The 23,092-nt window shown below is 41.1% G+C and overlaps 2 protein-coding genes and 2 non-coding genes across 5 annotated transcripts; 2 read left to right on the top strand and 2 right to left on the bottom strand.

Moving 5' to 3' along the window:
* Positions 1–7,893: 7,893 nt before the first annotated feature.
* On the bottom strand, positions 7,894–8,000 carry LOC121773096. The gene has a single exon (XR_006044669.1). It is a non-coding gene; the product is annotated as a small nucleolar RNA R71 (small nucleolar RNA).
* Positions 8,001–13,077: 5,077 nt separating this feature from the next.
* LOC121772440 lies at positions 13,078–15,432 on the top strand. 2 transcript variants are annotated; one of them, XM_042169553.1, is made up of 2 exons: positions 13,078–13,436; positions 13,891–15,432. In XM_042169553.1, the coding sequence occupies exon 2, from the start codon at positions 13,901–13,903 to the stop codon at positions 15,227–15,229; it is 1,329 nt and encodes a 442-aa protein (XP_042025487.1). In that variant the 5' UTR covers positions 13,078–13,436; positions 13,891–13,900; the 3' UTR covers positions 15,230–15,432. The 2 variants fall into 2 exon arrangements, with proteins under 2 accessions (XP_042025487.1, XP_042025488.1); XM_042169554.1 differs by having other exon boundaries at positions 13,115–13,216.
* A 3,869-nt stretch (positions 15,433–19,301) lies between these two features.
* LOC121770228 lies at positions 19,302–21,716 on the bottom strand. Its single transcript, XM_042166999.1, has one exon. The coding sequence runs from the start codon at positions 21,714–21,716 to the stop codon at positions 19,302–19,304; it is 2,415 nt and encodes an 804-aa protein (XP_042022933.1).
* LOC121773108 lies at positions 21,049–21,155 on the top strand. The gene has a single exon (XR_006044681.1). It is a non-coding gene; the product is annotated as a small nucleolar RNA R71 (small nucleolar RNA).
* Positions 21,717–23,092: the final 1,376 nt, after the last annotated feature.

Here is a 23,092-nt window from a genome sequence, read left to right as displayed (position 1 = left end):
CAATCAGGGCAACACGAGTTTCTGGTGGCCATCCAGCGGTAAATGCAGTGCTTGTGATAAGCGTGGCCGCAGGTAGGTAGCACTACTAAACCCTCGCCTTCTTTGAACTCTTCCAAGCATATGTGACAATCTGTGAAGTGAAACTTGCCATCTGTCTGCGGGAATATTATCTCTGGAAACGAGTCTATTACTCGCGTGTCAAGTTTCCTTGTTGCTGCTGTGATATGTTCGTCGTGCTGTGCTGCTGCAGCTGCTGCTTCTTCGTTTCTGATGTATCCTAGGATGAATATCAGAGCCCTTTTGTAGCGTTGTTTCGCTTCTTTCTCGTCGTTTCTGATGTCTGCATTGCCCGCTTTGACGACTGGGTTTAGGAAGGGTAGAAGTAGCCAAAGTGATGGTATATAAACCTGATTGAAGGTATGGTACCAAAAATAAATAAGGACACACATTGAAATCCATTAATTTCTCCTAATTTCCAGTATTTATATATATATAAAAAAAACAGACCTGTGATATGCATCTCTTTCTTTTCTATCAGTTTTTCTTTTTATCTTTATGAAGACATAATTATATACCTTGCTTGAAGCATAAAAATTTCTATGAAAATCGAAACTTGTTGAGTGAAAGGAAAAGGAGAAAACAAATGTTTAAAGATGACAAGAAATTGTGAATTGTGTCGGAAGCTGAAATATTTATGATCATGTTGTATTTATAGGTAGTATGGTGTTGAGAAATTACAGCTAATAAGTGTGAAAATAGATGGCAATTTCTTGAGTTGAGACTTGAGAATATCGGAATATATATATATATATATATATATATATATATATATATATATATATATATATATGCCCGCAATTTCACTTATCTGCATTCACCCATTAATAATAGTTTTGGTTGTAATGGGAAGTTGTTGTGCGCATCAACACCATTGGATTAAAAGATTTAACGACCTCCGTTTGGCATTTGTTCTACGTTTGGATTGTGATCAAGATAGAACCATTCTTAAACGTAGAACAAATGCCAAACGGAGGTCGTTAGATCTTTTAATCCAATGGTGTTGATTTGCACAGCAACTTCCCATTACAACCAAAACTATTATTAATGGGTGAATGCAGAGAAGTGAAAAAATAAAGCATGCATGGACTCTTCTTCGTTTCATTCATTCTTCCATCAACATGTGAGTTTTTTCACATGTTGAGTCCGGAATGTCGTGAAAACATAGTCTAATATGTATGATTTTTAATCTTGACCGTCATTTTTTCCTCATCCAATGAATAAAATATGTAGAGTTCTAGGTTCTACACTTAAGAATGGTTCTATCTTTAACGCAACCCTATATATATATATATATATATATATATATATATAGAGGGGGTTGTGATCAATGTCGAACCATTCTTAAGGACCGAACTAGAGACCAAATTAGGGCCCTCCATCTTCTAGATCTTGTGGTTATGATTAATTTACCATTATTTCATTGTTTTATTTTAAAAAACTTGCTGAGGTTATTTTAGGAAATCAATTTATTAACTCTCCAAAAATACGTGTATCATCTTTCTCAAATCTTCGATCGCGGATTTCTTCAATCTCCATCGATCTTCTTCCTGTAATCTCCTTAAATCTCCATCGTCTCCATCGCCTTCATCGCCTCCATCGCCTTCATCGATTCACTATCTGCATCAATTCATCAATTTCATCGATCGTTTTGCAATTTCATCAATTCAACAATCGTGATCTGCATCAAATTCTGGATCTGCATCAAATTCTTCAATCTCCATCGATCTTCATCGATCTTCTTAATGTAATCTCCTTAAATCTTCATCGTCTCCATCGCCTTCATCAATTCACTATCTGCATCAATTCATCAATTTCATCGATCGTTTTGCAATTTCATCAATTCAACAATCGCGATCTGCATCAAATCGTGATTCATCTCTGAATATAAAGCTGGATATATCGACACAATGAAGCCGAACGTGAAGAATTTCGATTACTTCGTGAGATCAGAATTCCGATTACTTCGTGAGATCAGAATTTCGATTACTTCTCAAGCTTACCTTCAGAATCTCATAGAAGAATTCTGATTATGGATGATCTACAAACACCAATTGGCACTCTTCTTCATGCAAACTCATATTAACAATTTGTATATTTTTTATTTTTTCACGTTTGTAATAATAAATATATCAGTATGAAGTAATAGATTATCTGAATGAAGTAATCACCAGATTGAATGAAGTAATATTAGCAGTACTGGGAGGAGGAGGAGGAGGAAGAAGAAGAAGAAGAAGAAGAAGAAGAAGAAGAGCATTAGTAAATTATTTCACCAGTAGGTTTCATTTGATTTTTTCACGCTTTTAGTAATAAACAGATCAATATGAAGTAATTTATTTCCAGTAGGTATTACTTCATTTTTGTAGTTTTTTATTTCATTACAGTAAGTTTATTGCTTCAGTTCATTATCTAATAAATTTAAAATGAAAATGTTTTTACTTCATTCTAGTTGGTTTTTACTTCATTCAAGTAAGTTCATTACTTCATTCCAGTACGTAATATATTGAAATGAACAGAATGTACTTCATTCCATATTACTTCATTTAAATGAGTCGTTACTTCATTCAAACAGGTTTTTAGTTCATTGCATGCAGTAGGTTTTCAAATGATTTAACACATGTTTCATTCGAATTCATTGAACTAGGTTTTTATTTCATTCCAGTTAGTTTTTACTTCATTTCAGTTGATTTTTACTTCATTCAAGTAAGTTTATTACTTCATTCCAGTACGTAATATATTGAAAATGAACAGATTTTTACTTCATTAAATACTACTTCATTTAAATGAGTCGTTACTTCATTCAAACATGTTTTTAGTTCATTGCATGCAGTAGGTTTTCAAATGATTTAACACATGTTTCATTCGAATTCATTGAACTAGGTTTTTACTTCATTCCAGTTAGTTTTTACTTCATTTTAGTTGATTTTTACTTCATTCAAGTAAGTTTATTACTTCATTCCAGCATGTAATATATTGAGCTAGGTTTTTACTTTATTCAGTATAAACAATAGTATAATTTATTCCAATAGATTTATTACTTCATTCAAAAACATAATTACTTCATTGAACTAGGTTTTTACTTCATTCCATTCCAGTAGGACTTCAAATGCTTTTATGCATATTTCATTTCTGCAGTGTCCAAATTCTGCGGTTGAAGATGGAGTAGGAAAAACACCGACAAATTCTGCGGTTGAAGATGGATCTTCATCGACCAATAATGAAGAAGCTAGTATAGGATCAATTCTGGATGTTGAAGCTGGTTGTTTTATTACTTCATTCGGATATTTCTGTTCTTCATTCTCTTACTTCTGTACTTCAGTCTTGTAGTTTCTTACTTCATTTACATTTTGAATTTGAATTTGTTAAAACTTTTTGCAAGCTTAAAGATAATAGACTGAAGTGTTTTTATATGGATTATTTTTTCTTTATTATAATGTTTTTCTTAGTATTACTTTGATATATTTTCCATTTGTCATTCACTCATCAATAATCAATAGATCTCAAAAATGAACTAAGATCTCTGAAATGAACTAAATATGGTACCCAATGCAGTATTACAAGCTAATATTGAACAACATTTAAAGAGGAAAATCCGATGTTAAGGCTGGTTATTCTATTTAGTTCAAGTAGTTCTGTTCCAAATTTACTTCATTCGGATAATTATGTTCTTCATTCCCTTACTTCTGTACTTCAATCATGTAGTTTCTTACTTCATTTACATTTTGAATTTGAATTTGTTTAGACTTTTTGCAAGCTTAAAGAGAATAGACAAAATATATTGTAGGAGTAGATTATTAATCTTACTTTATATGAAATATTTCCATTTGTCAATAGATCTTTGAAATGAACTAAGATTTCTGAAATGGACTAAATCTGTTACCAAATGCAGTAGTATAGGCTAATAATGAACAACATTAGAAAGCGTGGTACTTTATTCAATGCTCATAACAGATGTATGTCGAATACAAAATTTGATCTACTAAAATGATTGATGCGATATTTTAGAGTTCTTAATCAATGTAAAAAGATTATCAAGTTCAATTATTTTAACTCTAATAATACTACACTACTGCAAGAATACAGTATCGTAGTAGTATTTCAAGTGTCGATCCACAGGGAGGCGAGATTGCTTACGCTTAATAAGACTACACAAAGCATAAAAAATATTTTGTTTTGATTTTGAGATGGTTAACTAACTTAAGCTACTGAAATGAGATTTTTGACACGAGAAAGACAGGTCACTCCAAGTTGCTCACTAAGCTTGCGTTGTTTTACACCATTTACAACGAAACATACGACGGGATTATAATTATCAACCTAATCGCGTGCACTGAACATGTCTACGACGTATAGTTCACAGTCAGCTGAACACTTGTTCCATGAACCAACTTTCAACGAACATTTAGTTCCTGCGGATGCGCGGGAATAAATGTCGTCTACTATAATCACTTACCTAATCCACTATCAATTTATCCCCTGAACAGTTCTAAATCGAAAGCATACCAACAAACGATCAATCCTAGCTATGTTAAAGAGACAATAGTTAAGATTTAACAACACTACATCATTAGCCAAAAACGTAGCATTTTAATTAAAGCAAACATTGTTGGTATCAAAACACATGATTCGATGGTGTGAAAACATTCATACAAGCCTAGATTACAACTCGGAGCAACAAAGAGAGCCTAGCCTATACACATGGTAGAATGTAGAAATAAAACCATAGGTGTGATGCTCTCGTCGAGTGGAGTCGGGATTCGGGAATGGATGGTCGGAATAATGGCCGGAATGCCTTCCTTCTCTTCTTCCTCTCCTCCTTTCTCTCCCTCTGTCTTTTTCTCTGTCTCCTCTCCCCCAATCTAAATCCGTCTCCCAGCCTTTTTGATCCATCAACCGCTGGGTCAACTGCAAAATCGCAGTTACGCGACTAAAACGCCCGACCGGGCGAATTCAAAGGAGGTAATCGCCCGACCGGGCGAAAGGCTACTGCATGGCCTCGCGGGAAATGCCCGACCGGGCGTTTAGTTGAAATCAGAACGCCCGACCGGGCGAACTTTCTGGACTCCGCATGCACAATATGGAAACGCCCGACCGGGCGTTTAGCGACATCAAAACGCCCGACCGGGCGAACTCTCTGGAATCTCAGCTATGCATTTCCGACGAACTTCCAGCTTCTAACACCCGAAACTACACTCAAAGCACGACTTGGTGAGTTATAATTAACATGAAATCCGGGGTAAAGAATAGGAAATAAGCTTCGCATCAAATACCCCCAAACTTAAGCTCTTGCTCGCCCCGAGCAAGGTACATTTTTTTTTAGCACAAAAACTCAACGCAAGTCTACCCCGCAGAGAAATTTTCATCACAAAGAATCATGTAGGGACGTGAGTGACAAAATCTAAACCCCCAACATTTCCAATCAAGATTTCCCACTCTCAAGAACAATCACTCATCCCCCTAGAACGTCAAGTTAAGGTGCACTTCAAAATAAGTCCAAGCATGCGATCAAACAACTCAAACCATCATCATTGACTCATTAAGCAATACTAACCACATAGACTCACAGATTTCAAATCGAACCTCTTTAACTCTACCAAGTTCTTTACACAACATCCACAAGCATCAACGATAAGGTCCAAGGTCTTATTTCAAGGTTGTAATGGGGCTAGGGACGAGGTAGGATAAGTATGGATAGTGAGCTCAAAGGCTACTGACAAACTCATAGTTTAGGATGTTTAGATGGGTGATTAACACATGTTGTTGAATCTTTTGAGGTATAAAGTATATGTTTCACCCACTTTTCAGCTATTTTTTAGAGTTAACAAGTTTGTCGGAGTTTTGATGCAAGAACAGGTCTAAAACGGGCAAAACGGAGCGAACGGGCTGACCACAGAATGTTCGCCCGACCGGGCGAATTTCATATAAAAAACGCCCGGTCGGGCGCAAGCCGAAGAAAACAGAAAGTTCGCCCGACCGGGCGTTGTTCATCCAACAAAACGCCCGACCGGGCGTTTGAAGCCTCATCGCGATTTACCCAGATCGCCCGACCGGGCATATTCCGACTTACAGATCGCCCGACCGGGCGATTTGTCGCTGTTGCCAACTTTGCCTCTTTCTTACTCCGGATATAAAAGGGTTCTCACTCATTTCCAAACCCTAACTCCCACACCACGAATCTTAGCAAGAAAGTAAGGTTTTGAGAGGATTTGAAGTCAAGGAGCTTCCCATTTCCAAGAGATTGGAGGAAGGAGACCCCCCACCATCAATTCCACCATAGGGAGTTCTAGTATCATTTCTATTATGTGTAGCTTTGTTTTCCTTGTTTTTGCTTTTATGTTAGCTTTGACTATGAGTAGCTAAGCTTTTAGTAGGGATTTGGTGAAGTTTGAATGGATTGTATGGATTGAATCTATGGTTGAATGCGTATCTATCTCTTTTGTTGGTTTTGTTGAACCTTGGTCTTTTAATATCTAATTGCTTAGCTACCAATTAGATAAATCTTGTACCTAATTGATGTTATTGAGAAATACAAGATTAGGATAGATGTGTAATCAACAACTCCGTGCATTATATGTAATCGAGAGATGCATAAGCTAGAGAGAGGGCTTGGGTCCGTTGTGCTTTGGAGTCAATCTCGAATTGTATGGACGAGACTCCTACACTAGAGATTGACCCACGTGTTAGATGCACCCGAGAGGGGGTCTAACCGATTATCCCGACTTTCCTAACCGCATTTGAGGCCCAATAGATGAGCATGACCCATAGATGAAATCCTTGATCCATTCTAACGGATCCATTTCCCTATACTTTCCCAATTTGTGTGAAAACCTATCTTTGTTTGTTTGTTTTTCTTAGTTAATTGTCTTACTAGCTTATTTGTTCTTTGATCTTAGTTAAGAAAACCAAAACCCCTTTTATTAGTCTAGATAGTGTTCAAAGTTACATCATAGTATTCAAACCGGCTTTTAGTCTCCGTGGATCGATAATTTAGCTTACCACGTGCTACTTAACTCGTACACTTGCGGGTGACGCTTTTGAATACTAAATTAGCACGAGTCAAGTTTTTGGCGCCGTTGCCGGGGACTAAATTTGCTTTTGTGTTTGATATTGTGAAAAGATAGAGAATACTAGTTTAGACATTTTACTTGCTTTAATTATTTAGTTTAGTTTTCTAGTTTAGCTCTATTTTGACTTTGTTTCCTCTCTTGTGTTGTGTAGGTTTTTATGCTCACGCGCTCAAGTCGTTTACCCCTTGAGCCGATTAATTTAGAGATAGAAGCCGCCAATAGAAGAAGAGGAGGACGAAGGAGAAGAGCAAGAGCTCAACATCAAGTTGAGCCAATGGAAAATCCACATGGGAACAATGAGGGAATTCCCCCTCCACCTCCACCTCTATTAAATCAAGACCAAATCATTCTCCAACTACAACAAGAAATGGCGGAGATGAGAAGGGAAAGAGAGGAGGAAAGGAGGCGAGAGGCTCCGGTTAGAGACGCATTTGGGAACGTCAATATCCCACATCCACCCTATGATACAAGGGTGAATGCCAACAATTTTGAGTTGAAGACAGGATTGATTCAATTTGTGGAGCAACGTGTTTTCTCGGGAAGGCCCACGGAGGATCCTAATAGGCACTTATCTAAATTCTTAGAGATTGCCAATACAACTAAGCTTAATGGGGTTCCCGACGATACAATCAAACTTAGGCTATTTCCATTCTCATTGTCGGGATATGCTAGAGATTGGTTTGATAACCTTGAGCCGGGCTCGGTTACAAGTTGGGACGACTTAGCCCAAAAGTTTTTGGATCGATTCTTCCCTCTAAGCTCCACTCTCAACCTCCAAGCAGAGATCTCCCACTTTAAAATGAAGGGCCAAGAGTCTATGTTCGAGGCTTGGGAGAGATTCAACGCCTTGCTAAAGAAATGCCCCAACCATGGGTTATCTCCGGGCCATCAAGTGAGCCTCTTCTACAATGGATGCTCGGAGTTTATCAAGAGTCAATTAGACTTTGGTTCGGGGGGTTCATTCTTGGACAAGGGGGTCGAGGAGTGCAAGAAGATGCTTCAAAGGCTTGCCTATACTAGCAAGGGTTGGAGCTCGGGCCGAGATAGTTCAATGCCGGTGGCTTCGGTTGTGGATTCGGATGCATTCAATCTTCTCAACCAACAAATGATATTGTTGAATCAAAAGGTGGATGGCCTTAGTTTGGGAGTGGCACCTATGGGAGAGCCTTTACATACCGTGGAAGATGTCAATTATGTGCATCAAGGAGGGAATCAAAGGAACTTCTACAACTATCGCCCTAACAATGGGGGTGGTAATTACCAAGGCTATCGCTCACCCTTCAATGCACATCCAAACCTTTCTTATGGCAATCCAAACAATGCTATCCAACCACCTCCACCACCTCGTTTCCCTACACCTAGTGGGTCGACAAGTGGGGCCGCTAATGTGCCCACCAATTCTAAACCTTCAAGTGATGATGTCACCCATGAGCTTCTAAAAGCTCTAATGGAGAAGACCGATGGAATCATGACACAATCTACTAAGAGAATTGATAAGGTTGAGACGGCGGTAGTGGAGGTCACCACGAGAATGGGGGCTTTGGAGCATCAAATGAGTCAAATTGCCCAAGCCGTGGGCCAACTTCATCAACCGGGGCAATTCCCAAGCAACACCATTCCTAACCCAAAGGATTGCAAGGCTATCAATTTGAGGAGTGGAACAAGCTATAAGAGCCCCCCTATGCCCGAAAAGGAAGCTATTGTGCAACCCGAAGAAGAAGAGACAATAGAAGTGGAGGCATCAACGAAGAGCCCACCAAAAGATCAAGCCGAGACAATAGTTCCTCCTAAGCCCACGGAAGTTAAACTTCCTTTCCCTCAAATGATGCAAAAGAAAAAGAAGGATGAACAATTTTCAAGATTTTTGGATATCTTTAGGAAAGTTCAAATTAACATCCCTCTTGTTGAAGCACTTCAACAAATGCCAAGTTATGCAAAGTTCCTCAAGGATGTGGTATCACAAAAAAGGAAATGGGGGCACTATGAGACGGTCAACTTGACGGAGAGTTGCAGTGCAATTATTCAAAGGAAGTTGCCGGCCAAAATGCAAGATCCGGGAAGCTTCACTATTGAGTGCACTATTGGAAATTGCTTTGTGGGGAATGCCTTGTGCGATCTAGGGGCTAGCATTAATCTTATGCCATTGTCCTTCTTCAACAAGTTGAATATTGGTAAATTGAGATCGACTAGCATTACTTTGCAAATGGCGGATAGATCGGTGACATATCCCTCGGGCATAGCAGAAGATATATTGGTGAGGGTGAATGAGTTCATATTCCCCGTTGACTTCGTGGTGTTGGACATGGAAGAGGATAGAATTGTACCTCTTATTTTGGGAAGACCGTTCCTTGCCACCGGGAAGGCCATGATCGATGTTTCAAAAGGGGAACTTACACTTCGCCTCAATGATGAGAGCGTGACATTTTCGATATATGAGGCCTTAAAGAGGCATGATGCGGAACCGGGAGGAAGCCTACAACATTGCAATGTTGTGACCGTGATGGATGAGTGTGTTGGAGGAGTGGCACCGACCTCTTACTTGGATGATCAATTAGAGAGATGCATTTCTCATTCCATGTATTCTTCTCATTCTTTTGATGTTTTGGATGCTAACCCCGAGTTGTTGGAATTTGTAGGTGCTTTGGACTCGGCTAAAGAAATCCCTAGATCACTTCGTCCACAATTTCTACCTCTTAGGAGTGGAAGTGAAGATAGCAATAAAGATGGGGAAAACAAGAAGCTTGAGTTGAAGCCACTTCCACTACACTTGCGATATGCCTTTCTTGGAGGGAATGACACTTTTCCGGTAATTGTATCATCTTCTCTCTCTAGTTTCGAGTTGGATAAATTGTTGAGAGTTCTTAGGAAGCATAAGAGAGCCATTGGGTGGTCCATATCGGACATTAAGGGAATAAGCCCAACCGTTTGCATGCATAGAATTCATTTAGACGAGGGGTATAAGCCTAAGGTACAAAACCAAAGGCGACTAAACCCTATTATGCAAGATGTGGTTAGAAAAGAAGTGTTGAAATGGTTAGATGCCGGTATGATATATGCTATATCCGACAGTGAGTGGGTGAGTCCTACTCAAGTGGTGTCTAAAAAGGGGGGCACCACTGTGGTGAAAGGGAAAAATGATGAGTTGATAGCTACTAGAGTGGTGTCCGGGTGGAGAGTTTGCATTGATTATCGCGCTTTAAATTTGGCCACTAGGAAAGATCACTTCCCCCTTCCATTTATTGATCAAATGTTGGATAGGTTAGCCGGACATGAGTATTATTGTTTTCTCGACGGTTATTCGGGATATAACCAAATTTTGATAGCTCCCGAGGATCAACATAAGACGGCTTTTGTGTGTCCTTATGGTGTCTATGCATTTAGGAGAATGTCTTTTGGGCTTTGTAATGCCCCGGCTACTTTTCAGAGATGTATGATGTCCATTTTTCATGATATGGTTGAGAATATTATGGAGGTTTTCATGGATGACTTCTCTGTTTTTGGTATGACATTTGATAGTTGCTTGGATAATCTAACCAAAGTTTTGCAGAGATGTGAGGAGACCAATCTAGTACTCAATTGGGAGAAATGTCATTTTATGGTCCGTGATGGGATCGTGTTGGGACACAAAATTTCAGCCGGAGGACTTGAAGTGGATAGAGCCAAGATAGTTGCCATTGAGCAATTGCCACATCCTTGTAGTGAGAAGGCCGTGAGGAGCTTCCTAGGCCATGCGGGGTTCTATAGGCGTTTCATCAAAGATTTTTCACATATTGCTAGACCCCTTTGCCATTTACTAGCTAAAGATGTAAAATTTGATTTCACTCTTGAATGTGCGCAGGCATTTGAGAAGCTCAAGGCGGCGTTGGTGAGTGCCCCAATCTTGATCTCCCCCGATTGGTCTCAACCTTTCGAGATCATGTGTGATGCAAGTGATGTGGCGGTAGGCTCGGCTTTGGGACAAAAGAGAGACAAGATATTCCGGGTGATATATTATGCTAGTAGGACATTGGATTCGGCTCAAGCTAACTACACCACTACCGAGAAGGAAATGCTTGCGGTGGTCTACTCTTTTGACAAGTTCCGCCCTTACCTTATTGGGGCCAAAACTATTGTCTTTACTGACCATGCCGCCATCCGCCATCTATTTGTTAAGCAAGATGCAAAACCAAGGCTTATAAGGTGGATCTTGCTCCTTCAAGAATTTGATTTGGAGATCCGAGATAGAAAAGGGTGTGAGAATGTGGTGGCGGATCATCTTTCAAGATTGGAGCATGCTAGTGAAGAGGAAAAATTGAAGTTGGTCATCAATGAAGAATTCCCGGATGAGCATTTGTTTTATGTGGCCAAGGGTCAAGTGGCATGGTATGCCAATATTGTGAACTATCTTGTTGCTAAGGTGATTCCCGAAGGACTTGAGGACTATCAAAAGAAGAAGTTCTTCCACGACGTGAAGTTCTATTTTTGGGACGAGCCTTGTCTTTTTAGAAGATGTGCCGACATGGTGATTAGAAGATGTGTCCCTCAAGAGGAGTGGGAGTCCGTTATTATGCATTGCCACACCGCACCTAGTGGGGGGCATTTTGGAGCTAACCGGACTGCTATGAAAGTGCTCCAAAGTGGTCTATTTTGGCCAACCATCACCAAAGACTGCCAGGACTACGTGAGAAGATGCAACGAGTGCCAGAGAATGGGGGGTGTTTCTAAGAAGAAGGAGATGCCATTGACGACAATTGTTGAAGTCGAGTTGTTTGATGTGTGGGGCATTGACTTCATGGGGCCCTTTCCTCCATCTAGTGGGTTCCAATACATTCTACTAGCCGTTGACTATGTATCAAGGTGGGTGGAAGCCATTCCTACCCAAACTAATGATTCAAAGGTGGTGATTAAATTCGTTCAAAAGAACATATTCACGCGATTCGGCGCACCTCGGGCTATCATAAGTGATGGAGGGCCTCATTTTCGCAATAGGTGGCTAGAGGCGGTCTTAGCAAGGCATGGAGTGAAGCATCGGGTGACAACTCCTTATCATCCACAAGCTAATGGTCAAACCGAGTTGGCCAATAGAGAGATCAAACAAATATTGCAAAAGAGTGTCAATGCTAACCGTAGAGATTGGGCTCTCAAGCTTGACGATGCTCTATGGGCGTATAGGACGGCTTACAAGACGCCAATCGGGATGTCACCTTATCAATTGGTCTTTGGGAAATCATGCCATCTCCCGGTTGAATTGAAGCACTCATCATATTGGGCGGTGAGGCAAATGAACATGGACTTCACCAAGGCCGGCAAGGAAATGAAGCTTCACCTCAATTTACTTGATGAATTTAGGAATGAAGCTTATGCTAATTCCTCAATCTACAAGGAGAGGATGAAGACGTATCACGACAAGATGATTGAGAGGCGTGAATTCCACAAGGGGGATGCCGTGTTGCTTTTCAACCACAAGTTGAGACTCTTTCCGGGCAAGCTAAAATCTAAGTGGTCGGGACCCTTCACTATCAAGGAGGTCATGAGCAATGGCACAATGGAGCTCAAAGGACCCGATGGAAGCACGTTCAAGGCAAATGGTCAAAATCTCAAGAGGTTCTTTACCAAGGAGCAACAAGACGAGGTCTTTGTGGTTGCCTTGATTGAGTAGTGGAGCTTGCAAAGCGTCGGGCAAATGACGTTAAACAATTGCGCTATGGGGGAGGCAACCCCTAGTAGGTAAAATTTATAGCTTTTGTGTTTTTGGTGTGTTTTTATTTTGTTCTTGTTTTTGGTGTGTTTTGTGTGTTTTAAGTGGAACAGGAGATAGGCTTTGATGGGTGAAAAGCGGACAAAAAACTGGAGAAATGGCGAAATGGACTTGGAATCCAGAAAGTTCGCCCGACCGGGCGTTTTTCAAAGTGCAAATCGCCCGACCGGGCGTTTACAGAAATCGAGATTGTCCAGAAAGTTTGCCCGACCGGGCGTTTTGCAAAGTGCAAATCGCCCGACCGGGCGTTTGATGAAATCGGGATTGTCCAGAAAGTTCGCCCGACCGGGCGATTTTCAAAGTGCAAATCGCCCGACCGGGCGATTTCTTCGCGCGATTTAAAGACGCAAACCAGGTCAGTTTTTACACTTTCAAAACCCTACCCCCATTTCTCTCTCGTTCCTCTCTACTCTCTCTCGCCCCTCCACCTTCAAATCTTCCACTTACACTGATTTCACACACATACCATCCTCCCAATCCATCTAATTCAAGGGTTGAACCGATTAATCGGTTGATTTACTCAAGAACAAGCAAAAAGGAGAGAAATCCGTTTTCTATCACTCTAAGCCCGAAAGGTATGATTTTTTTCATTCTTCGGTGTTTAGATGATTATTGGTGAATCGAGGGTTGGAAACTAGCATGTCTTTCGTTTGTTTGGAGATTTCTTGACTAATTGCTAGTTAGAGGATGAATTTGGTTTGAATGGTTGCTTTGAGCATGAATTGTGCAATTTCCTTCATGGGTTTGTGGTTATTGAGTGTGGGGAACTAGCATGCTTTGATTTGTTGATGTCTACATAGATGCAATGTTAGATAAGTGATGCATGTTGGTGGAATGTTTGAGTTAAGCATGATTGAGGTTTATTGTTGTGGAAGAGACATTGTGTGACACAATGGGGGGTTGATTCTAGTCTCGATAAATGTATGAATGAGAAGTTCTTTTAGTATAGAGTATGTTTGGGGGAGAGTGTCTACATTAATGCATCTTTGTGGTTTCTTGTCGAATTGATCTAATACTCTCAATTTTTAGGTAGTGAACGATGGCGCCCAACCACTCTGGAGTTAATTTGAATGCCGAAGAGAAGAAGAAATGGGCCGAACTCTCACAACTACCCTACCGGGTAGCTAGATATCCATGCCCTATCACAATCCGACGGTTGGGCATTGAGCAGTGCTTCAATGAGCTACGTGAAGAGGGGCAACTAAATGGGCTCTTCATGGCACAGAGGAACCCCTCCTATCAGAGGCTTACACTGGAGTTCTTGTCTACCCTTGAGGTAATCATGAACAGGAGGGAGATAGTTGCCATCAAGTTTCGTATGAGGAATGCTGAGTACACAGTGACGATGGCACAATTCAAGGAGATCTTTGGATTTTCAGGGGAGGTGTATAGAGAGCCGTTTAACTTCAGTCACAATGCGAATGACTTCTGGAAGGCCATCACTACCGTTGATGACAACTTCGCCGCCAACAGGGCAAAGGGTTCTCTCATTAGGAACCCAGCCTTGCGCTTACTCCAGAAGGCGTGTGTATGTTACCCCTTCGCTCGTCATGAGCATGGGAGTGTGCAGAGAGACGAGCTCTTCCTGTTATGGACTATTTTGCACAAGGAGGCTCCCTTGAATTTGGGCCACTTCATGATCAAACATCTTGAGAGGGCTTCGAAGAAGAAAACCGGCACACTCTGTGTCGGTGCAGTTGTGTCAGCTATTGCACTCCATCTGGGAGTGTCGACGAGGGGCTTGGTCGCCGACATTGGTGACAACTTGATGGACTTCGGCTTTCTGAGAAGAACAAGGCTGGTCGGAGTGGACCAACGAGGGCAGATATATTTGATACAGAGGGCAGCAGATCATTACCCCCTCCCGGACACCGTCAACACCTATGTGAACGGTCCTTTCCACAAGGAAAACTGGAAGATGAAGGCTGCGGTCCACGAACAAGTCACGGCGGTGAATCCGCGGAACTTGCAATTTAGGGATGTGAGCCCGAGCTCGAGTGTTGATGAAGCGCCCCACATGGGCTTTCCCGAGATCGAGATGGGGGACGAGCAGAATGAAGAAGAAAATGAGGAGGAAGGTGAGGATCAACCGACCTACCAAGGGGGAGATGAAGCCGGGACAAGCACGCAGAGGACACGAAGCCGACAAGAGAGACAAGAGGAGGACTACGGCTCGATCAATGAGAGGTTGACACGGATGGAGTTGCGTCAGCAGGAATATTGGGTCCAGAATGAAGCGCGATGGGACCAGTTCGAAACCAACTGGACCCAATTCACTGATTTCAACAATGCACAATGGGCCAACATCAATGCCCGATTCGATGAATTCCGTGGCCAGTGGCAGCATCCGCCTCCTCCTCCGCAGTGAAGGTCCATGGGAGATCCACTCTCTTTCAAACTTATCCTAGCTTTGCTTGGAATAAGTTTGGGGGGTGTCTAGTGGATTCCCTCTTTTACCTCTCTCCCTCTTTATTTGATGATGATACCCCGGCCTGTACCCCTATTCTTTTGATGATATTTGATGATGATATGTGGGCATGTAAACTTATGTGGTTTTGTTTCCTTGTTCCACTTGTGTTTGTGTCTTTGTTTTTCTTTTTAGGTTTGTTTTTCTTGTTTCCTTTTGTGTTGAATTATCTCCCTTGGCTAGGATGATAGTAGGGTTGAGAAAAATTGAAATTTGAACGAGTGTGAGACATGATGGAGGAGTTGCCAATGATGATTTTGTGCAAAAACTTTCGAAAACCTTGTTGATATGGCTAAAGAACATGTGATTTTTCATTTCAAATTGCCTAAAGTGAATTACATGGTGCCTTGTCTTTTGCCAAAATGACCTTGTGAGAATTGAGCCTATATTGTTCCTAAATGTGTGATTTATCTCAAACATGTCGTATGTTTCTAGAACTTGCTCGCGATTTCTTTGAGTCTACATAGTGATCATAGAGATAAGGGAGGACGTTAGGCCATCCTTGTTAGCCAAATTCTACTTTTACCCGTTATCATGTTAATAATCTTTGTTAGCCCACTTTGAGCCAATAACCTTTCCTTTGACAAACCATGGGGTTGGATTTCTTGTGTTCTATTTTTGAAAAATCAAAAGGAAATGAAAGTTTGAAAGGGGGAATTAGCAAATGAAATAGAAGCTTATTGAGGTAGAAAAACAAAAGAAAAAGAAAGAAAAAATAGTGATGTTACCATGCAAAGCATGGAGAAAAAGAAAGAAAAGAAATAGAAAAAAAAAAAGAGAGAGAAAAGAAAAGAAAATTGAAAGTGAGAAATAGTTAATAATTGGCATTTATTGGAAAGGGTGTGTGAAGGTTGAAAAAGAGGTGAAGAACAAAAATGGAATGTTGGTAGATGAGAAGAGTCTAGGGAAGCCTAGAACTAGCTAGATTGGGGAAGAAAGTTGGTGAAGTTGAGCAAGATATTGGGAATTAAAGTCACTTTAGCCGAAAATTGCCTCACCTATCCAAAGAGCCTACATTACAACCTATTGAAAAGACCTTTCGGACCTTATATCTTTAATCACACCATAGTAGAGGAGAGTGTAAATTTCGAGCAAGCCTATGGTAAACTATGCATGTTTTGATGATTTGAGAGTTATGTCAAGAGTTTATATACTTTGAGAGTGAGTGAAATTTCTAAAATGCACATTGCATTTTCTCCTTGAGAGGGCAAATTGGCAAGGTTGAGTACATGATAGTAACTTGAAGCTATATTTCATAATACTTTACATGCATCCGAGGCCATTGATACTTGTCGTATTTTATTTCTATTGAGGCAATGATGACACTCCACATCCTTGCATGAGTTTGTATGTCTTGTTTCTTTCTTCTTGTTCGAGGACTAACAAATGTTTAAGTTTGGGGGAGTTGACAAACTCATAGTTTAGGATGTTTAGATGGGTGATTAACACATGTTGTTGAATCTTTTGAGGTATAAAGTATATGTTTCACCCACTTTTCAGCTATTTTTTAGAGTTAACAAGTTTGTCGGAGTTTTGATGCAAGAACAGGTCTAAAACGGGCAAAACGGAGCGAACGGGCTGACCACAGAATGTTCGCCCGACCGGGCGAATTTCATATAAAAAACGCCCGGTCGGGCGCAAGCCGAAGAAAACAGAAAGTTCGCCCGACCGGGCGTTGTTCATCCAACAAAACGCCCGACCGGGCGTTTGAAGCCTCATCGCGATTTACCCAGATCGCCCGACCGGGCATATTCCGACTTACAGATCGCCCGACCGGGCGATTTGTCGCTGTTGCCAACTTTGCCTCTTTCTTACTCCGGATATAAAAGGGTTCTCACTCATTTCCAAACCCTAACTCCCACACCACGAATCTTAGCAAGAAAGTAAGGTTTTGAGAGGATTTGAAGTCAAGGAGCTTCCCATTTCCAAGAGATTGGAGGAAGGAGACCCCCCACCATCAATTCCACCATAGGGAGTTCTAGTATCATTTCTATTATGTGTAGCTTTGTTTTCCTTGTTTTTGCTTTTATGTTAGCTTTGACTATGAGTAGCTAAGCTTTTAGTAGGGATTTGGTGAAGTTTGAATGGATTGTATGGATTGAATCTATGGTTGAATGCGTATCTATCTCTTTTGTTGGTTTTGTTGAACCTTGGTCTTTTAATATCTAATTGCTTAGCTACCAATTAGATAAATCTTGTACCTAATTGATGTTATTGAGAAATACAAGATTAGGATAGATGTGTAATCAACAACTCCGTGCATTATATGTAATCGAGAGATGCATAAGCTAGAGAGAGGGCTTGGGTCCGTTGTGCTTTGGAGTCAATCTCGAATTGTATGGACGAGACTCCTACACTAGAGATTGACCCACGTGTTAGATGCACCCGAGAGGGGGTCTAACCGATTATCCCGACTTTCCTAACCGCATTTGAGGCCCAATAGATGAGCATGACCCATAGATGAAATCCTTGATCCATTCTAACGGATCCATTTCCCTATACTTTCCCAATTTGTGTGAAAACCTATCTTTGTTTGTTTGTTTTTCTTAGTTAATTGTCTTACTAGCTTATTTGTTCTTTGATCTTAGTTAAGAAAACCAAAACCCCTTTTATTAGTCTAGATAGTGTTCAAAGTTACATCATAGTATTCAAACCGGCTTTTAGTCTCCGTGGATCGATAATTTAGCTTACCACGTGCTACTTAACTCGTACACTTGCGGGTGACGCTTTTGAATACTAAATTAGCACGAGTCAGCTACACATTTGAGTGCCAAAATCTTCCCTCCTACAACTTCCTTCCAAAGATTAACCAACGAAAAATTACAACCAAACCCACACTCCCCCAAACTTGAGATCTATTCCAGACGAGATTACACAAACAAACATAGAAGCTCTATCTTTATTTCATCAACTTATTTCTTTTTTTTTTTTTTTTAAAGACCTCGACTTTTGTGAATTTGGAGGTCGTCTTTTTCTTTTTCTTGTTTTTTTTTTTTTTTTTCTTTTCTTAGAACTTCATTCTTTTCACCTTCTATCAAGTCTAGAAATGTCTACTCTTTACAATTCACCACCCACACTCAAACTCAAACCACAAAGCTCAACTTGTATTTAGCACCCAAATAGTAGCAAGGTCTATCGATGAGGCTAAAATTAGGCTTATTTCAGTGGCTAAGTGTTTGGCTAAGTGTTTACACAAAGAATAAGAAATTAAGCTCAAGGTGGCTTCTAGGGGATCATTTGATGGACTAGGCATGTGATCATTTGGCCATGGAGTTCATCCTAGTGCCTTGTCCTCCCATATCGTTAACACAAACGAACGCAAGCACTTCACTCGATAAAGCAAATCAATCCAAAATAATTTCCACAAGTCATGCGATTTTCATACTCTCCTCAACTTAAGAAATCGGATGTAATCACGACATGCTTTTTCAAATAGATTCATGCACCCATTCCATTCATCCTAAGCTTCAAAGATGAAGTAAAATCAAGTAAGATTTCCTAACCAGAAAGCCGAAGATAAAGCATGCACCCGTCAACTACATAGATTCAAAACATCTTTATCACGCAAAACACCCAAAAAACATACATCACAAATCATTCATAACCCCCCCAAACTTGAATGCATCCTTGTCCTCAATGCATGCAAAGAAGACAAATAAAGTAAAGGGAAAGAAAACTCCCCCAAACTTGAGATGACATCCATAGTGCATTCGGGTGGGAGGGTGGGTGTAAAAATCCTTTGCAGGTGTGCTTCCTCCTACGCTCCAATCCTAACTCCCAGTTTCTCCTACAAAAAGAACAAAAACTACAAAAAGAAACACTCAATTCAAAATAAATGTTAGAGGAAAGAATTGAGCAAACAAAACCTCCAACATATGAAATCAAAAATAAAAACAAAAAAAACTTGGGTTGCCTCCCAATCAGCGCCTTTGTTTATAGTCGTTGGCTCGACCTTCTTCATCCTTGTCTACCTCTATCCAGGCTCCAATAGGCGCTTCCCCGCCTTCTCTTGCTTGATCACCACATTCTCTCCATCTACTCGAAACATGACCGTATTTGTCTTGGTCTCTATCACAACATCACCGGTTGCTAAAAATGGCCTACCAAATAGGATAGGCATATCCCTGTCCTCTTCCATCTCTAGGACAATGAAGTCAACCGGGAGTACAAATCTATCAACCTTCACCAAGACATCCTCGATGATACCTTTTGGTTTCACAATTGAATGATCCGCCAATTGTAGGTCAATGTCGATTGGTTCAATCCTCGCTTCTAGACCGATTGACCGTGCGGTTTTCAGAGCCATCAATGATATTCCCGAGCCTTGATCAAGTAGGCACTTTGGGAACTCCTTATCTCCCATCTCACATGGGATCACACAGCTTCCAGGGTCTCTTCTCTTTGCCGGCATCTTTCCCTTCACAAATTGTGAGCAAAATGCGCTCAATATCACCACACCATCGTCTTGTATCTTCTCCTTTTTCGCAATAAGATCCTTAAAAAACTTGGAGAATTTAGGAAAGTGTAGGAACAAATCCACCAGGGACACATCTACATTAACTTTCCTGATAATGTTCATCATCCAATCGAGTCCTTTCTCTTGAATTATTTTCCTACCCTTCTTCTTATTCTCGACTGGGAAAGGTGGTGGCGGGATAAAATCTGGAAAATTAAATGGACACTTCGGGTCCATTGCCGGACTTAGTGGATTCTTCTTGTGGATATCACTCATGGTTGACTCTTCTTTTTCTTGTTGACCTTCCCTAGCTTCGGTAGTAGCCCACTCAATCCCCTCGTCCGCCCCTGCGTGCGAGGTTTGTGAGCCAAACAACTTGTCCGCCCCTGCGTGCAAGATGTTCGAGCCATTTTGTGCATCTAGCATGATTGGAGACTCAAGATCCTTCCCACTTCTTAACTTAACTGCCTTGCACTGTTCAAAACCTTTAGGATTGGGCACCGTATCACTCGGGATAGCATTAGGAATTCTTGTGTGAGATGCTGTAGCAATCTGCCCAATTTGAGTCTCGAGGTTCCTCAATGTAGCCTCCATCTGACCAAACTTCTCTACCGTCCTTTCTTTGAAGCTCTCATTCTCCTTTTGACTCTTGGTCATGAAAGAGAGTATCTGTCCCAATTGATCTTCTACCGATGGCTTCTTCTCATAACCCGGGGGTTGAGTGTTTGTCCTCCATTGGTTCCCCGAGTTGTTGCTAGGACCACTTTGATTCCAGTTCGATTGCTGAGGCCTCCAATTCTGCTGATTGCTGTATTGGTTGCCTTGGTTAAACCCTTGGCCATTGTTACCAATGTAGTTCACATCCTCCGTTGGTGGTCCTTGAAGACTAGAACATTGATCAGTATGATGCCCTCCTTGGCACAGTCCACACTTCATCACAGTCACTACTTGAGGTTGAGGATTCAGTTGAAGAGATTTCACTGCTTTCGTCATTGAAGACATCTGGGTGCTTATATCTGCCAATTGAGCTTCAATTGCAGATACTCTCTCTGCATCCTTTGTAGCACCGAATGTGTCTCCTCCTTTCTCCGCTGCTCTCCTTGGGTTGTGCCAGTTCCGTTGATTGTTAGCCAACCTTTGGAATAAGGCTCTCACCTCCTCATGCGTTAAGTCATCCAGGTTTCCATTAGAGCCTGCAGTAACTAGTCCCGTGCCTTCATTGTTGAGTCCCTTGTAGAATTTGAGTAGCTCATGCCCTGGAGCAAGACCATGGCTCGGGCATTTCCTAAGCAATTCAGTGAACCTCTTCCACGCTTCCGCAAAAGACTCATCATATTTCTGTCGGAAGGTAGTGATCTCCTCTCTCAACTTCTCAATCTTCATCGGAGAGTTATATTCCAAGAGGAACAACATCTTCAACTCTTGGAATGTGGCTATGTTGTATCCCGGAATAGAATCATACCACGCCCGTGCTTTATCCCTCAGTGAGAAAGGGAATAAGGCCCTCTTAATCTGATGATGGTCCACATTCGGGGGTCGATAAGAGTTCGTCAATTCATAGAACGCGTTGAGGTGGCTCATCGGATCCTCATCGTCTCGCCCATGGAAGAGATTTCCCCCGTTCACCAAGCTAATGTAATGAGGAGGAATGTTCACGTTGTCATTCGCGTAGGCGAATTCTCCTAGAAAGTCGACTCCCGACCTAAGAGTGTCACCGAACCTTCCTCCAGGTGGTGGGACAGCGTTGTTGTTATTATTGTCGGCCATCGACTCAGCTTCCAGATCACTGTCACTATTCTCAAACAATGGGTTATCTCTGATTGGACTCGGCGAATCCTGTTGAATTTCAAACCCGGCTGAACTTCCTGACCCTTTCCTTCTTTGATAACAGAGTAATCCGAAAGGCGGTGTACCCTGAGATCTCGTGTGCATTCACGACTTTCTTTTTTATTTTTTTTATTTTACCTACACAACAGAAAATACACCAAGCACAAGCACACTATATTTCCTATAACCGAAAGCGAGACCTCTCGACAACTTCGGGGTAGGTACTATAAATCGTGTGTGCTAGTGTGCAAACAAAACTACCTAAAACTAAACTAAGAGTTAGCTAAAATTTACCTAAAATAATACACTCCTTCGTCTTCAAGTCCGGACGTGGTAGATGGCTATCACACCGTGGAACACGAACAATGTACCTAAAAAACTCAAAAAGAAAAATCAAACAAAACAAAATAACAACTAAAACAATTAAGCATAAACAAGCTATTGCCTCCCCGGCAACGGCGCCAAAACTTGATGCGATATTTTAGAGTTCTTAATCAATGTAAAAAGATTATCAAGTTCAATTATTTTAACTCTAATAATACTACACTACTGCAAGAATACAGTATCGTAGTAGTATTTCAAGTGTCGATCCACAGGGAGGCGAGATTGCTTACGCTTAATAAGACTACACAAAGCATAAAAAATATTTTGTTTTGATTTTGAGATGGTTAACTAACTTAAGCTACTGAAATGAGATTTTTGACACGAGAAAGACAGGTCACTCCAAGTTGCTCACTAAGCTTGCGTTGTTTTACACCATTTACAACGAAACATACGACGGGATTATAATTATCAACCTAATCGCGTGCACTGAACATGTCTACGACGTATAGTTCACAGTCAGCTGAACACTTGTTCCATGAACCAACTTTCAACGACATTTAGTTCCTGCGGATGCGCGGGAATAAATGTCGTCTACTATAATCACTTACCTAATCCACTATCAATTTATCCCCTGAACAGTTCTAAATCGAAAGCATACCAACAAACGATCAATCCTAGCTATGTTAAAGAGACAATAGTTAAGATTTAACAACACTACATCATTAGCCAAAAACGTAGCATTTTAATTAAAGCAAACATTGTTGGTATCAAAACACATGATTCGATGGTGTGAAAACATTCATACAAGCCTAGATTACAACTCGGAGCAACAAAGAGAGCCTAGCCTATACACATGGTAGAATGTAGAAATAAAACCATAGGTGTGATGCTCTCGTCGAGTGGAGTCGGGATTCGGGAATGGATGGTCGGAATAATGGCCGGAATGCCTTCCTTCTCTTCTTCCTCTCCTCCTTTCTCTCCCTCTGTCTTTTTCTCTGTCTCCTCTCCCCCAATCTAAATCCGTCTCCCAGCCTTTTTGATCCATCAACCGCTGGGTCAACTGCAAAATCGCAGTTACGCGACTAAAACGCCCGACCGGGCGAATTCAAAGGAGGTAATCGCCCGACCGGGCGAAAGGCTACTGCATGGCCTCGCGG

The sequence above is a fragment of the Salvia splendens genome, chromosome 16 (assembly GCF_004379255.2).
Source record: "Salvia splendens isolate huo1 chromosome 16, SspV2, whole genome shotgun sequence".
In the NCBI taxonomy this organism is placed as follows: Eukaryota; Viridiplantae; Streptophyta; class Magnoliopsida; order Lamiales; family Lamiaceae; genus Salvia; species Salvia splendens.
This window is presented reverse-complemented; position numbering and strand designations above follow the sequence as displayed.